At 36.2% G+C, this 16,051-nt stretch overlaps 1 protein-coding gene across 1 annotated transcript in view; it reads right to left on the bottom strand.

The window, feature by feature from the left end:
- The window catches only part of LOC144433433 (glutamate receptor ionotropic, kainate 2-like), a 53,807-nt gene extending 40,450 nt beyond the window's left edge, over positions 1 to 13,357 (bottom strand). Inside the window, exons 1-2 of the mRNA XM_078121751.1 lie at positions 13,228 to 13,357; positions 2,315 to 2,479 (exon numbers count right to left, since the gene is read on the bottom strand). Of these exons, the coding sequence (XP_077977877.1) occupies positions 2,315 to 2,479; positions 13,228 to 13,309 (247 nt within the window). The 5' untranslated portion in view covers positions 13,310 to 13,357. The remainder of the gene's footprint in view (positions 1 to 2,314; positions 2,480 to 13,227) is intronic.
- Positions 13,358 to 16,051: the final 2,694 nt, after the last annotated feature.

The raw sequence follows: 16,051 nt of genomic DNA, 5'->3' as shown, positions 1-16,051 counted from the left end.
AATCATCCATATAATACACAATACCATGGCCTCAGTATGAAGTAAAATCATCCATATAACACACAATACCATGGCCCCAGTATGAAGTAAAATCACCCATATAACACACAATACCATGGCCCCAGTATGAAGTAAAATCATCCATATAATACACAATACCATGGCCCCAGTATGAAGTAAAGTCATCCATATAATACACAATACCATGGCCCCAGTATGAAGTAAAATCATCCATATAATACACAATACCATGGCCCCAGTATGAAGTAAAATCATCCATATAATACACAATACCATGACCCCAGTATGAAGTAAAATCAGCCATATAATATGCAATACCATGGCCCCAGTATGAAGTAAAATCATCCATATAATACACAATACCATGGCCCCAGTATGAAGTAAAATCATCCATATTAAATACACAATACCATGGCCCCAGTATGAAGTAAAATCATCCATATAATACACAATACCATGGCCCCAGTATGAAGTAAAATCATCCATATAATACACAATACCATGACCCCCAGTATGAAGTAAAATCATCCATATAATACACAATACCATGGCCCCAGTATGAAGTAAAATCATCCATATAATACACAATACCATGGCCCCAGTATGAAGTAAAATCATCCATATAATACACAATACCATGAATACCATGTCCCCAGTATGAAGTAAAATCATCCATATAATACACAATACCATGGCCCCAGTATGAAGTAAAATCATCCATATAATACACAATACCATGAATACCATGTCCCCAGTATGAAGTAAAATCATCCATATAATACACAATACCATGGCCCCAGTATGAAGTAAAATAGGAGATAAATTTATCTTATCATACGCTGCACTGTTCGCAAAAGTTTACTTGCATGACGTAAGCTTCGGTAGGGTAATTTTCTTGCCGTCGCGGAAATGATTCTTCAGAACCTTTAAAAGAACGCTAAAGAGAAAACACTTACTGTTTCCAAACCACTGAGCATGTTTGGTCAAATACAAGGGATCCCATGTCAGTGATTCATTGTCAATATAGTAAATTGTCTAGTTTTGACGTTAAAATGTTTCCAATATCATACATTTGCTACATTTGCTTTTATGAAAAATTAACGCTGTACATTTTAGATATATATTGTTGAAACAAGAACAAACATTTGGATGTAGACACAAAGAGAACATTTGAAGTACCCAAATATGGTAAGTGTTTTAGGTTGACCTGTGTATTCTACATAAGCACGTATTAGTAATTAGCCTGAATTGCTGCGGTACCTCTTCAGTCGGTTAGGACTTAACGATTTTTTTCTCTGTTCGAAAACACTTCCGCATTTAATTGAAATCACCTTGTTGTGAGTAAACACTCATTGAAAGATTGTCAGTGTCAGATTGAATGTAATTATATACATATTTGGTTAACATTAATTTGTCAGGGAAATTCGCATATTAACTGCGCAGCTGACTTATAGCATGTAATTGAAATGTAGCGGTCATGTGAAAAATTGTCCGTTATGTGTGGAATCCGGAGGCTTCATCAAGGAATTTTATGATCGAAACATTCACGGATTGAACTAATTATGTTCAATGGCAGCATGCAAAATGATAATCAACAGAAGTTTGGAAGCCGTTAAAAAACTCACAAAAAAGTATATCGAAGAGAATGTTGTGGCCAATGTAGGAGACCTAGTAGTCTTTTTTACTATACAAACTAACAAGATATGGCATACAAAATATGGCACGGCTCGAGGTCTTTGTAATCAGATTTCTCACACAATAGACAAAATGTGGTATTCTTAGTATGGCAAGCTAGCCTTTTAGAGCATTCTAGTTTACACCCTGGATACTACATCGTGGCAAGTTTCCACCTGTCTACTTGCTCTATAATGATGCCCATGGACATACTAATTGAGGAAATTGATCATTCCGGTCCATAATCTCCAAATTCATTTGACAATGACTTTGGAAAGTAATATATTCTGATTGTTAAAGTCAATATAAATACGTCACATACGACCATTAAGACTGCATATTGATATCAATTTAGAAGGTCATTGTTACCAATTAACTTCTGGTCAATTGGCACGAATTAACTATCTAAATTTTAAACCAAAGGGGAAGTGGCGAAATAAACTAATCACAGCATTGGCAATATCTAAAATAAATACATTATGTAACCAATAATTTACTCATCGAATGCTTAATTGAATGAGAAGTTTCCATTTAAGCTCTTTGCATTAATATATTGAACGACTACATCTTCTATTAGTTCTATTGACGGCAAGTTCAAGTACAAATCAGGGTCACTCACCTTTGGTATTGGCTTCAAAGCTGTTGTCTCCTGTGATTAGTTGAATATCATACGTGATATGCGGTTTGTTGTTCGTACCATTTCGTCCCTTATTAATTTTAGAGATTGCAAATTTAAACGCTTCTTCGGCGTCGCTTGCTGGCGATTGTTGGTTAAATATGCCGCCTGTAGATGGGTAAAGAGTGGTGTAAAGAAATGTTAAAGTTCAAAAGAAAAGTTTTTTTTTATGCTTTGTACGTCACGAGGGGGGAAGGTTAAGTAATCATATGTGATCATAGATGTTAAGGAAATTATATTATAGCTTCTTGGGCGCCACAGGCTGTCAATTGTTGGGTTTAAACAAGCACTGAGCCCGTGTATGAGTAAAAGAATGGTATTAAGAAATGTTATTTTTTTAGTTAGTTAGTTTTGCTTTGTTAATGTCCCGAGGAATTTGTATGTTATGATACACATGTAGGTGGACAGGTGTCCAGATATTATCAGTTGTTTGCCCTTCCAGAGACTGAAGTTGAACACCTTCTGTGACCATATAATGTTTACATGGGATAATAGAATTCAAGTTGACCAATATCATACACAAATTAACACAAAACACATCATTTAACATTAGCACCCTCAAGAAATACAAAACCCTCTACATAACTGTGTTCGTTGTAGTGTTTAAAACCCCATCTGTCGATCGTAAAACTTGTACAAACTGTGAAGTGTCTAACCATCTCACACATCTTCTTGTACATTATGATATTAAGCTAAAGCAGGTGTTGCAATTTTTTTTGTGAATTGTATTTGAGAGGTCAATGTTTTCACGTACAAGAAATGTAAAAAAAAGCAGAGACTCATATTGCCTGAAAATATTTCTCTAAGTGGAACTTTAAAGTCGATATTCAGATAAAAAAGCACGTATTTGTTACATAATTTCTAGGAACAACGAGTTTACAAACGGAAATGCAAATAGACAATAATGATCTAGGAGCAATTTGGGAATAATTTAGGCGTGTGAATGTAGAGTAATAAAGAAGTGTACTAAATGGAGTGCCATCTTGTGATTATATTAATCGACTTCTTCATTGATACACGTGCCTTTTACTGTAGATATCCTATTAGTATAGTACTCTGGATATATGTCTACTATTGGAAAACTATTGATGCATGAGAGTTGTGCTTCTTGTAAATTATTCATAGTTTCGTCGAAGCAGTGTCGTCTTGGGGTTTATGAATGTGATTGCGAAATTATTCTCCATTGCCATACTTGACGACAACATATCTAGTAGTACTTGTACATTTTATCTCCCAGGAAAAAAACATTAGAGAAGTATTAGGATTGGAGCCATTCACAATAAAGAACTGTGTTCTCCGTTGCATCTATTTCAATATCTATGTTCAAGCTATTTATTCAATTCATGGCAGGTGTACGACTGTCAAATATCATGTCCCTCAGCATTGATAGATTGCGTATTGAGAGCTCTAAGGAAAACGCGTACAAGCTTTATCACAGGTAAACGTCTCGCCAACTGATAACATTAATCATTGCCCTGGCAAAAACAATGAGAAATAATGGTAAAGTTTTTATAGGAATAATGTGGTAGGCCTACACTCGATTTTCGTCGTATTAGCGTACATTAACTTGTATCATTTAGATCTGTTTCAAATTTGTCTATTTCTAATACCCTTTAAAGTGAGCACTTTGCAAACCCAACGGCATTTATTTGATACCTTCCTCCTTTGTCTACAATACATACAACGCATCGTCGAGAAAACAATACGCAACTCAGTCTACATAAGACGTTATGATTAATAGATCATGACTCTAAAAAACCCTTATCGTATATTGCAACTCTAAAGGTTACAAAAATAAGCACGAACGTTGAATTGTTTGCGCTATCAATTATAATGTTACCATGGAAACGTCTTATCTTGTAATTTTGCAAATGGTCCGGTGTTATGGAAACCTGATAAGAGCCGTGATTCACAGTGGGTGCGCGATTTCTTTATTTTCTGCTTTAGCAAGATGTGGCAATTCGATGCTGTTTCCTTAGGGCTATTGCTGGTAAAGTGTTCAAATCGTAAAAGATGTACACTTTGGGCTTTTTTCCTCTAGCATTATGACATTAAAACTGATGAATAAGTAATGATTCCATGTATAGATGCAGAAAACGATACTTCTTTGGAACAATTATGAACGGAGGAGAAAATAGGTCCATGGTTTTACCTATAGACGGTATATAATTATACCTGCTTTTTCGGTACAGTACTTGTTCCGTCTTGAGGTCGAAATAACAAGACAGTTTATTCTCTTCGTGGTATAGTTTTACTTCATGTCTCAAACCAGTTTTGTAATTGAAATATTTTTCAGACATTATGTATTTTACGGAAGGGTATGGGGTTAGCAGGTAGGGAATTATTGCTTCGGTTACAACTTTTTGTCCATATATGGTATTTCAGATTTGGCTACGTAGAGATGTTATTTACGACTATCCGTAGATACCGGACAACATTGCCGTTGACCCCCCCCCTTATTTACAGGGTGAGTGAACTCTTTATTGATTAGTCAAAGGTGTCCTTTGCGATGTAATATCTTATTACTGTTTGGTAGAAATTGTTATGTTACAACCTTGAAAATCTCAGATTGGTCAAAAATGAAACAGTCTATGTCTGTGTCTGTGAGTCTATGCATGTTCATTTTGGTCTGTCAAACGTATGACGTCAAAACACTTCAAAGTCAAACGTTTAACTGAACACGCACACAAAATACAAGTAATACCTATTATTATAAACTAGTTGTGAAATCTCGCTGGTCATTTCTCAAAACTGGAACCAAAAAAGTTTCGAATTTACCAACATAGTGTGTTGGCATTCTGAGGGATTCCAATAATTTCAATTTTAGCCGTTCGCCATTCAAGAGAGAAATGCCATTTACTATAACCAACACAAAACAGAATGAAGACACCACTCTAAATATATTAAATCGCATTATACGCAAACCAAATTGGAAGTGCTCGAACAGAAAATAGGGAATTTATACCCTTGCTATTCTACGTCATGACAACATGCGTCTATGTCATTGATTCTGTGGTGCTCGAAATATGAGCCAAGTCTTTGAGAATCGCCTGTTATTTTCACCATGTTTTTCATAATTACAGCATGCGTAGCTATAATACAGTTCCTTCCAATAAATGTCTTAATATATTCGGCCTAGAAATACTCGTAACATGAGGGTTTTGTCATTACTCGTCTTCGTCTAGTACTAACAAGGCCACGTACTCGTATTTTCCTCGGCTAAACTACGGAAAAGACAGGGGAATATTATCCAATATTGTCAACTTCTCCCTGTTCTGATGTAAAGCAGCGAAGTATGAAGGAACAATTTCGAAAAGGTTTACTTTTCAAGTGAAAGATTTACCTTTCCTATCTAAATAATCATTCTGTCCATGGTGAACTTGATAGAAAGAAGGTGTTATTGACTCATATAAACCTGAAGTAGAATACACTTTACATTAAAATTGTTATATGCACCAACTTAAAGTTTAGTTTTTGAATTGCTTTTATTTAGCAGTGTTGGCAGTGAGAGTGTTTTCCTACTTGAATTAGAACAAATGTCATTTAGTATTGTTTATCAAGATCGGTTTGTCCATTTAATATCTTCCTAAAATCTACTATAAGACCTATACTCAACGGTCCTCATAAAACCAGTACATCATTCGTGAACTGCCTTGTTATTAATATGTCAGGATTATGTAAATTTCTTATTTATGATCATAATATTTTATTGCGCGTGGGCGAACTCATACTTTGCTACATATATAGAAAAGAACGAATATGTGACTTGTCTAAAATGAGTTCCATTTTTTATTAATCTTTTCCGTATTCAAACAATTGAGATTACAGTTAGTATTATTGTCTCTAGACCTCACAAAGGAAACATTTTTTCTTAAAATCTTGAACTTCAGGCAACGCAAGCCTGCATCTATCCAAATTTGTTAATGTATTTTTATTGTACGGAAATCGTCTCATTTCACATACGCACGCCTCGTAGTCCCATGCTACAATACTACTTTTCCCCCCTAAGTGAATACTACGGTCATACAAATAAATCCATTGTCGTTCAGAACTTGAAGAGCAACATATTGATCACCACACGCCGCATCGTGTTTTGTTAACCAACCAACCAACCAACCAACACCAACCACCCACCCAGCCAACCAATCAATCAACCAACCAACCAACCAACCAACCAACCAACCAACCAACCAACTAACCAGCCAACGGACAAACAAAGAACAAACAAACAAACAAACAAACAATACTTCATTCGGACATTGTGTCGGACAGCCTCTGAACTTTAAGCTGGGGTACAATCGTAGTAAGTCATGTTAAACGCAACCATGCATGTTTTGTGTATACTCTCGTTTTACCTCCCGTAATGGAGTGTCATGTTATGCTTTTGTCTGTCTGTCTGTCTATCTGTCTGTCTGTCTGTCTGTCTGTGTCTGCCTGTGGACATGATATCTAAAAAACTACAGCACCGATTCTAATGAAACTTGCTATACATCTTATGCTAAACACAAGAACTAATTAGATTTTGGTAAACATCCAACGAAGATTAATTAGTCATTTACATAATTAATGAGTTTTAGTAATTAGGCTATATCTTAAGTGCAAACTTAAAATTCAATATAATTTGGTGTATATATTACGCATAACATAGCGCATCTCTGCTGATAAGTTTGTTCATGTAAACTGTGGTTTTAATGAATAATCTGCATAATTAGTGAGCTTTCGTAATTAGACTATATCTTAAGAATGCAAGCTGGAAATTCCATATAAATTGGCACATACATCAGCCATAACAGAACACACATATACTTTAAAGCATGTTAGTATAGTTTTTAGTTTTAATGATTAATTTGGATAATTAGTTATTTTTGGTAATTTGGCTATATCTTAAGAATGCATTTCAAAATTCAATTTATTTTAGTACATACATTAAACATAACGAAGTGCATATGTGTTATAGTGCTTGTTGGTGTAGCTTACAGTTTTAATGGGAAATGTGCATAATTAATGATTTTCAGTAATTAAGGTATATCTATAAAGAATGTTTGTTACATACATCAGCCATAGTAAGCGCGAATGCCCTATAAAATCTGTTGGTATAGTATCTATTGGTATAGTATCTAGTTTCAATTAGTAATTTGAATAATTAATGAATTTTGGTAATTAGGCTATATATTATGAATGCAAATTTCAAATTCAATATAATTTGGCGCAGACATCAACCATACCAAAGCTCACATATCCTATAAAGCCTGTTGGCACAGTTTGTATTTTTTAATGATTAATATGCATAATTAACTATTTTCGGTAATTAGGCTATATCTTAATAAAAATGCATTCCAACAATTTGTGTAGGAGCAAAAGCCTGTGTTTTGCTCTTACGGGAGGCATTCAGTTTAAACAAGCTATATCTCTCTATTCCAATTTTACTTCTGCACTTTCCTTCTCAGTTGTAACATGAGGCCATGGACTCACATAAAGAATAAATATACTGACTGACAAATTGAATTTAAGTGCTGCATTCATGTTGTCAGCACTTGCGGATAACTGCGGTGGCCTGTAAGTGTCGCCAAAAACAACAACAAAACAACAACAACAACAACAACAACAACAACAACAACAACAGAGTGGTGAGACGGGTAAAATATTAGTCGTTTTGGTTAAAAATGTAATTAACGTTAGAAAAAAATGTCACTTCAGTACAAAAATGACATTGTTATGGTCGTGCCTAACAACATATCCTTTCCTGATGCTACGATAAATCCCATACGCTCTCATATAAAGGGTAGTAAATTAGTTTGGTTATTGCTTTGCATCGATGGTTCTTCCTCCAGTGTGCTGTTTGTTAAGTCCCAAATGTAGCATCCATAGATACAAAATCTGGTTGGACGTTTAAAATCGTGTTATGTTCGTTTACGACTGTAAAGTGTACTTATCGCATCAAAGCTACTAAAAAATGAAACTATATGACTGTCCGAATATGAACTTGATGGCGAAAATAGCGTATCTGGGTTACTTGTGCCGTGTACACGTAACCTGACATTTGTATAGCTCTCTTGGGCAAAACCAGATTTTATGAATTTCTGGGGAACAATAGATTGAACCAGAAAACGAGTTGTTAATCAAGATGTGCCACATTCATGAGATAAATATGGGAGTTTACATATAACGGCGAGACATTTTTTTGGTTGTTTTTTGTCGGTGTATTTCTGTACTCTTGGTCTAAAGTGTGTACCAATACTTGGAGAAGTAGTTGTTAGAAAGTATTAGGTGACACATATTTCTCAGAACAACATCCTAACCTGATATTTCAAACAACACCGCAGGTATATTAATGAGAATAATAAAATATCTGTAAGACTCTGATTTCTATTGTGTCAGTTCAGGGTGGTCTTATGCAAGAAAAACCATTGCCTTGGGATTTTTTTCCGCCAAGCTATGGAATAACTGAAAAATATTGACCTTTCGAAAGCAAACAAAGCGAATTGCTACAGGACATTTAAAACTATACTTCAAGGGATCAGAGTCAATAATAGAATTCACCTTTCCACACACAGACTAATATGTATTATCCAGCTTTCCCGAAACACCAGATTCTGAGAAAATTATATATATTTCTCAAAATTGATATTTTTAGTAATATCTTGGTGTATAAGTATAACGGCATCCTCTACATAAAACACGACAGACTCCCTAGTTTATTTGTGAATGATTCACGGCTGATTTTTTTTTTTACAAAATCAATTTGCGAAATTGCATGCCGTTATCAGGTAACGTCGTCACGAACACTATCTTCGCTACTTAACCCGAGTCAAATCTTGCGTCTACGAGCTTGAATGCTAAATGTCATCAAAAGTGGCATTATCTGTATTAAAACCCTCTTTTGTTACCCGTGTTGATTTTGAGGCTATTGCAATTCTCTGACTTTTACACCACACCACCAAGAGATCACCTTAAGTAATTCTCTCACATCGCAAAACACGATTCAGAAATGAATGAACGACTAAGTGTGCAGATAATCAATATCTACCAATAGATATGATCAATTTCATTATATCACATAATAATTTATTCAGGTTATCTAGATTATATTCAATCATAAATTAATAATTTAATTAATTATTAAATCATGATTAGTAAATGAAGCATTTTCTTCCTATCTCCCGTTTACAAGTGCAATTCTCAAATAAACACAATACGAAACATTATGTGAAACAAATCAAAATAAATTCAACCAAACCGTCAACGCATATCAGAATTTTAAAAGGTCTTGAATAATTTATGAACATTTGTTTTCACATTAGCTTTTCAAGTCCATAATGAAATAATTTGTAACTGTGACGCACTCCTGAGATTCATTTTTTTTTTCAATTGTCGATCTGTAAACTCACTTGAAATTTTGATAAAGTAACTCTTTGCATAAATTACCAATTAATGATCTAAAATAATGATGAAAAACAAACAAACAAAAAAATCGCGGTTATATTGTTCGAACTGTTATCCTAGTTTTATCTAGTGTGGTTTCAGATCAATTTATGTCGACTTTGTGCAATGTGTTTTATTGTTGGTTGTAGTGTACAGCTGTTTCTTAACCATTGTTGTTTTTTAAATCCCGTATGGTCGGATTAACCGGTAAAAATGAAACTAATATTTTTCTTGTTTGATATTTCCATATGTCTCGCGAGATTTATTCAACTTTATTTCTCCTGCAATAGAGGTACATTTACACAATGAGTTAAATAAATTAAGGTTATCATTGATACTTCTGCAGTGCACCATCAACTAAATTATCAATTTGGACACTAAGCTGCACCCTATTGTCGGTACTTTACCAATCGAAACAAACTGATCATTAAATCTGACCTTGAACATAATCGTAGTGGGTATTATTGTACGAAGTATGCGTAGTTGCTGTAGGAGAACATCACTTCCAACTTTGCGCCTGAACTTTGACCTTTACATGCGTGTCCTCATTAGGGAAAACATCGATATCAACGAAAAGTTTGTGTACTTTATCTGAAATTTGATACGCCATACCACGAGTATCATGCTAGAGTGTTTACATGCGCCAGCTCCGGTTTGACACCCCTCCCTTCCCTACATCACCTGTTTGCATACATCGGATAAGATTTGGTATTAGTCTTATAATTTCTACGTGACATGAATGATGTGCCACGTGTGTGAGAGTGGGGTGGGGGATGGGTGAATGTCAAATCCAAGCTAATGGACGTACATGGGGATATCGTACTTTAGGTGGTGTCGCCGTACCGTAAAAAGGACAGTCACAATGATTTACGACAACGAGAATGAGTAATTTTCGCACTTGTCCTTTGAAATAACTGTTTAGGGACTTTGGCCTCCGCCCTAATTACAATAAAAGTGTCCCTGTTTACAGCAATAATGTCAAATAATTGTTAAATACCTCTTTGCTTTTCAACTCCCGTGATACGTGAAAAGAGAGATTAGTTTTTGGAGACAAAGTGTCAATGAGCAACCGGAGTTAATTAACAGGGTGTCAGTTATAGCGTTATACTAGACATGTGTTAGCATATGTGTATTTTACGAAATAATTTCTGGAAATATGCATAATTGGTTGGCGTTGAACATTAAAAAGAGGGTCACTCGACTCATTAACATTCATATCGTCAAAAACATAGTAATGGACTCTTGAAACACATGTTTTATTTCCTCCAGCTGATGTCAAACAAAATATGACCTTGAAATTTAACTTCAATCATGAAGTTCAGTGATAAGTTTGACATTTCACGATTGACACAATCGTTCAATCACAGGAACTGACGTTAGGAATGTTTGAACCATAACAGTTTTCCTGACGATAATTGCCAAAGTTTTCAAAAAGCGCGGATATCTGATCATAAGTCGAATGTTTATCTGTGTAGCCTGCATTAAGCCAAAGAAGATGAAAAAGAGTAACGTGAGGAGCAGACCGCACAGACAGAACCAATTTCAAAAGGTCCCTTAATTCGCATGGCGCTGCCGGATAATGGGTTGAAGGCGAGAAGTGTTGCATGTTGGCATTTATCGTTCGTTGGTGTGAAATATAACATTGGAGAAGAGTTTATGTAAACTAATTATTGCGATGAAAGCCGTTAGTCCAACAAGAAACATTGTCCAAAATGGCCGACTTCGCACAATTCAAATTTAATCAGTTTGTTTGTGGGACTTCAACAAGTGAGACAATAATTAAACCAACACTGAATTAAATGCAATGAATGGACAAAATGATCGATATTTAAAATCTCTTGGAACCTGCAAAGTACGCAGAAGTGGCTAACAATGGTGGGCGGACATACTTGTATCTGTTTTTCATCAACTTCTCAAAAAATCAATATTTTTCGAAAGAGGTTGCAACGGTAACGTATGACACACAGACCAAGTCAATATCCAGTGTAAATGTAAAACACATTAAAAGTATATTTGGCGACAAAATTGACAGTGTCACGTTTCCTATTTCTCAGAGAGTGAAACGCGACGTTACTGCGTGACAAAGTACCGCCTTCGCGAGATGTGGCATTTATTTCAATATCGTAACTTGTGAACAGAAGATGGCAGTCAAAATGTGAGACGGATGACTGCGATGACGTAAATATGAGACAATGAGGGACCATGACTCTCAATATTACAGTTTCATTGAAGATTCACTTTTCATGTACACCTTTAATTTATCATCTTTGAATACAAAACAAAATTGTTATATCCAAAAAAATTGTCAATGTGAAAATATAAACAAATGGGTTGGCAACAAGTAATATCAAAACGACGCTGTCGAAGAAGAATTGTTGAGGGAGAAATGAGCCAATCGCGTTGTCGTATCTTTGGCACAGCAACATGATACTGAGATGTTATCAAACCCAAAGCATATATTGAAAATGTCAACGCCCAGTGTCTGTTAAGGCTACAAGTTGTTGCATTATGAAAAAAAAACGGGTACGAATAATAGAGAGGATTGCAGTGAAAAAAAAATTAAAGTCGTCATTATAAATGTCATGTCTGGAAGTTATTCAAAACAAGGAATGATTTCACATGCATGAAACCTGACATTTCTCAACAAAAGAACCCGAGGCGATTTTTAGTATCAGACGTCGAATACCGTAAAGGTTTAATCGCAGACTTGCACTTTAATACGGTTTCCTAACACACACACACAGTCCCCCCCCCCTCGTAATGCCCTTTACGTGCATTATCCACTGTATAAAGAGGGTTAACACGAAAGGATTAATTTCAATAAAAGAGATTAGCATTCTGTGTCTGTTGGTTTGAATGTCATTTAAAATATTCCAAAGCTCGTGTTATGTAAGTATTAAACTAGAGATGAATGAAAAAAATAGAACGGTTATTTACAATTGAAAAATAACGTCAAGTTTGACAAAACGTGCGTTCAAGTTTAACAAGTCTTGGTAACGGTACCCTGTCGGCATTATAAAAATATATTGTCGTCGATGAAAAACAGGTGCAGGCCTGGGGTAAACGTAGCGAAAAAATCGCATTTCTTGTGATTGGTAGGGAGGTGTCGATGAACTGAAAAGACGAGAAGATTGTGTGCAGTCGGACGTGATTGGTATGCGTGTTTCCCCTAAACTTAACGTCCCCAATGGTTTTAATTAAAAGCGTTAAAATGGTGATTATGCTAACACAGTATCCAAATTAAAACTCATTGTTTAACAATCGTTATTTTTTGAATACATAATCAAATAACGGTGATAGACAATACTGAACAACAAATCAGAAAATGGTAGCAATGTGAGGATAATATAGGGGAAAATATACATACGTGATAAACAGAATATACGTTGTTTGTCAGATACAGAGTAAAGTGAAAAACAAGAACAAGGACTCACCGATTCTGATAGAACTTTCCCGAGATAAACCAACTTGCAGCGTCGCTAAGAAAGTCATCAGCCAAACCCAGGACAATTCCATGTTATGTGTTGTTCTTTCCTCACACAATAGTTCACAGCTGATAACGAATTAAAATGTAGAATTGGATTGGAGTAGTCAATTCGGTTCCTTCCTTTGGGTATAGTAATCGTTTACACACACACACACACATCAACGACAAGTTTCTACGAGTTCAAATTTAAAATGCACACAAACAATCCACGTTTCCAGTGAAGATCGCTCCCTGTCCGTTGCCATTCCAGGATAAAACGTCCCAGTGTAAAAATATAACTATGACAGAACACACGATGAAAAGCGGAAAATGGTCGTCATTGTTATCCGTTGAATGGCACAAAATATTGGCATCAACAACACTCTCCTGGTCAGGGCTGTCTTCGTAGGGTGTCACCTGAAATCAACATGGATGGTACGAATGAAGTGATTGAGAATACGTCAATTCTTCACTGAGCATCTACCATCCACCGACTGGACTCCCTAGGGTAGTGAATAATTTCCAATCAGTGGATCAATATTCTCCGACAACATTAGTGGTTTCGATTAGAAAGTGATGGTAGAATAGAAATTCACTAACGGGTAACTGGTGTTTCAATAACAATGTAATGCGCCAGTTGGTGTACTTTTTTCTACACGAATGCCCCGAAAGTTAAAACATCGCTATTGTGACATTGTGTAAACAGTAATTATACGTTAGTTGTCGACGTGTAATTGGGTTCATTATGATGGTAATAAAAACACCACTGTCTACCCTTTTAAATTGAATGCGATGTAAAACACGGTGTAGAATGTACGTCGAGGGATATTTGGACGGAGTGGCTTCTCTCTCTCTATCTTTGTTCTGGACGTAACTTTTTACGGAATTTGGTCCTGGCGTTGTGCCATCCAAAACCCCAATATGGAAACAACCACATTACATGGTGTTGCTGTACAAAGGAAATGATAACGCAATCTGGAAAGTGTGCGTCGTGACTGGGACTTTCAACATCCCGGTCAAATAAACAACAGACACGAAATGTGAGATTCGGTCCCGACTGTTGTAATATTACGGCTTGTTGAAACAAATACTTCAAATGTGAAATAAGTATGACACTCTGATCCCAAGGCCCCCCATCCATCAAGAACATAATGCCAGTGGAGGACGGTGCCGATTTGTACTAAGACGTTTGACTATCGTTAAGTATTGGGAGAATGTGCCCTTTGCTAATGAGCAAGTTACTGGAAAGCTTTGTCTCGATAAATCGGTAATCGTGTTGGCAAATCTATCACGAGTAGGCCATACATCAGCGAGGCTTACAAGAGACGCCATTTTATTGCCATTTTTCATAGTCGCGTATCACTAGGCGGCGTCTTCTCTTTTCGTCGTCATGGGACGAATATTAAATTTTGCCGTCGAAATACACAGCCTGTTTAAGTCGGCCCACCAAGTGCAGTTTTGAGCACTTCACACATTCTGGAGATGAGTGTTTATTTTACTGCAGATATCACGGATATTTGAAATTACGCTCAGTCTGAGGCCATCCCACATATGCGGCAATCACGGCTTAGTGGAGTACGAATGGACTTTGTTTGCATAGTGATAGACTACCGAATTACGCACTGCCTAAAACTTGAATACTTTAAAAACTGTCAATAGCTGTTTCTTTTCGTCTATTAAGAATTTCTGAACCGTAGGGAGAACAGTTATCAGGTTTAGAGGGGAAGTATTTTAATAGCGCGTCCATTTGCTGCCAAAGAATTGATAAGGCGTAGTGCACTGGAGGCTGGTAGATTTCAAAGCAAGTATCCCAGTTGGTGCTTGTTAAACTGTCAAATCACTTTCTCGTATTTAACAAACGTGGGTTCTTGCATCAACGTCCAAAATAGACTGTCAGATTTTTTCCACTTTTGACATATTGTAAAGAGATCACTTCCTCAGTCAAGATTTGCTTTAATAACCCCATTTTAAGTGTAATTTAACGGCTTTTCTTTTCTCTCGTTAGCAGCCAACGAAGCGAACTATTTGCATCTACTGACGTGGTTATAAAAATGTAGTTGTCGTTCGTAATAATTTGCTTAGATTTAGCCATTAAAGTTTCTTGGGTATAAGTGCAACAATTAATGAATATTGGCCTGACGCAGTTGTCAAGGGCTGCTTTCAAAAAATGTTTCAACATTCAAAGCAGACAAAAATTTCATGTTGAACTAATTCAGTTAAAAGTTTGCATCCTTCCGTCAAATATAATACGTGCATGCGTAGGTATGCCCACGCTCATCGTCCAACCATATAACACAAGATAGAATATCTGTTTCTCACAGCTTTGGACGTGTGAGGAGTTAGAATCTTTGAAGAGTTAATCCCAGAACGTACAGGTTTTTCATGGACGAGGACATTTTATTGCATTATACCAAGTTTTTAACGTCACGTATCGTTGGAAATGTTGCTAAGTCACGCGTTGGTCTCTCGCGAAAGATTGTGAAAGAAAAATTGGACATGATACAAAGAAAGTGCCATCAGCTACCACGACGTTGTCAAGTACGTCCCTCGCTTTCATCTAGTGTTATATAGAAACATCACCATAATAGCCCGTAGATCGAAGCAATTAGTGGCACACGTGACAAAATATTTGGACACTAATGAACACAATGTTTTTACTGGCAAGCCGTTATAACCCTGGAATCCCTCGTGGCGACAGAGCGTGTCTTAAAGGTTGTTGGTCCGTACTTAGGTACTTCCCTCCGTTCTACTTATCCACTGTGGCCTGCTAATGATTCAGACATAGCCAGCAG

Source organism: Glandiceps talaboti, chromosome 3, assembly GCF_964340395.1.
Source record: "Glandiceps talaboti chromosome 3, keGlaTala1.1, whole genome shotgun sequence".
NCBI classification, from domain to species: Eukaryota; Metazoa; Hemichordata; class Enteropneusta; family Spengelidae; genus Glandiceps; species Glandiceps talaboti.
Note: the sequence above shows the minus strand (reverse complement) of the source record. Positions and strands in the feature narration are given on the sequence as shown.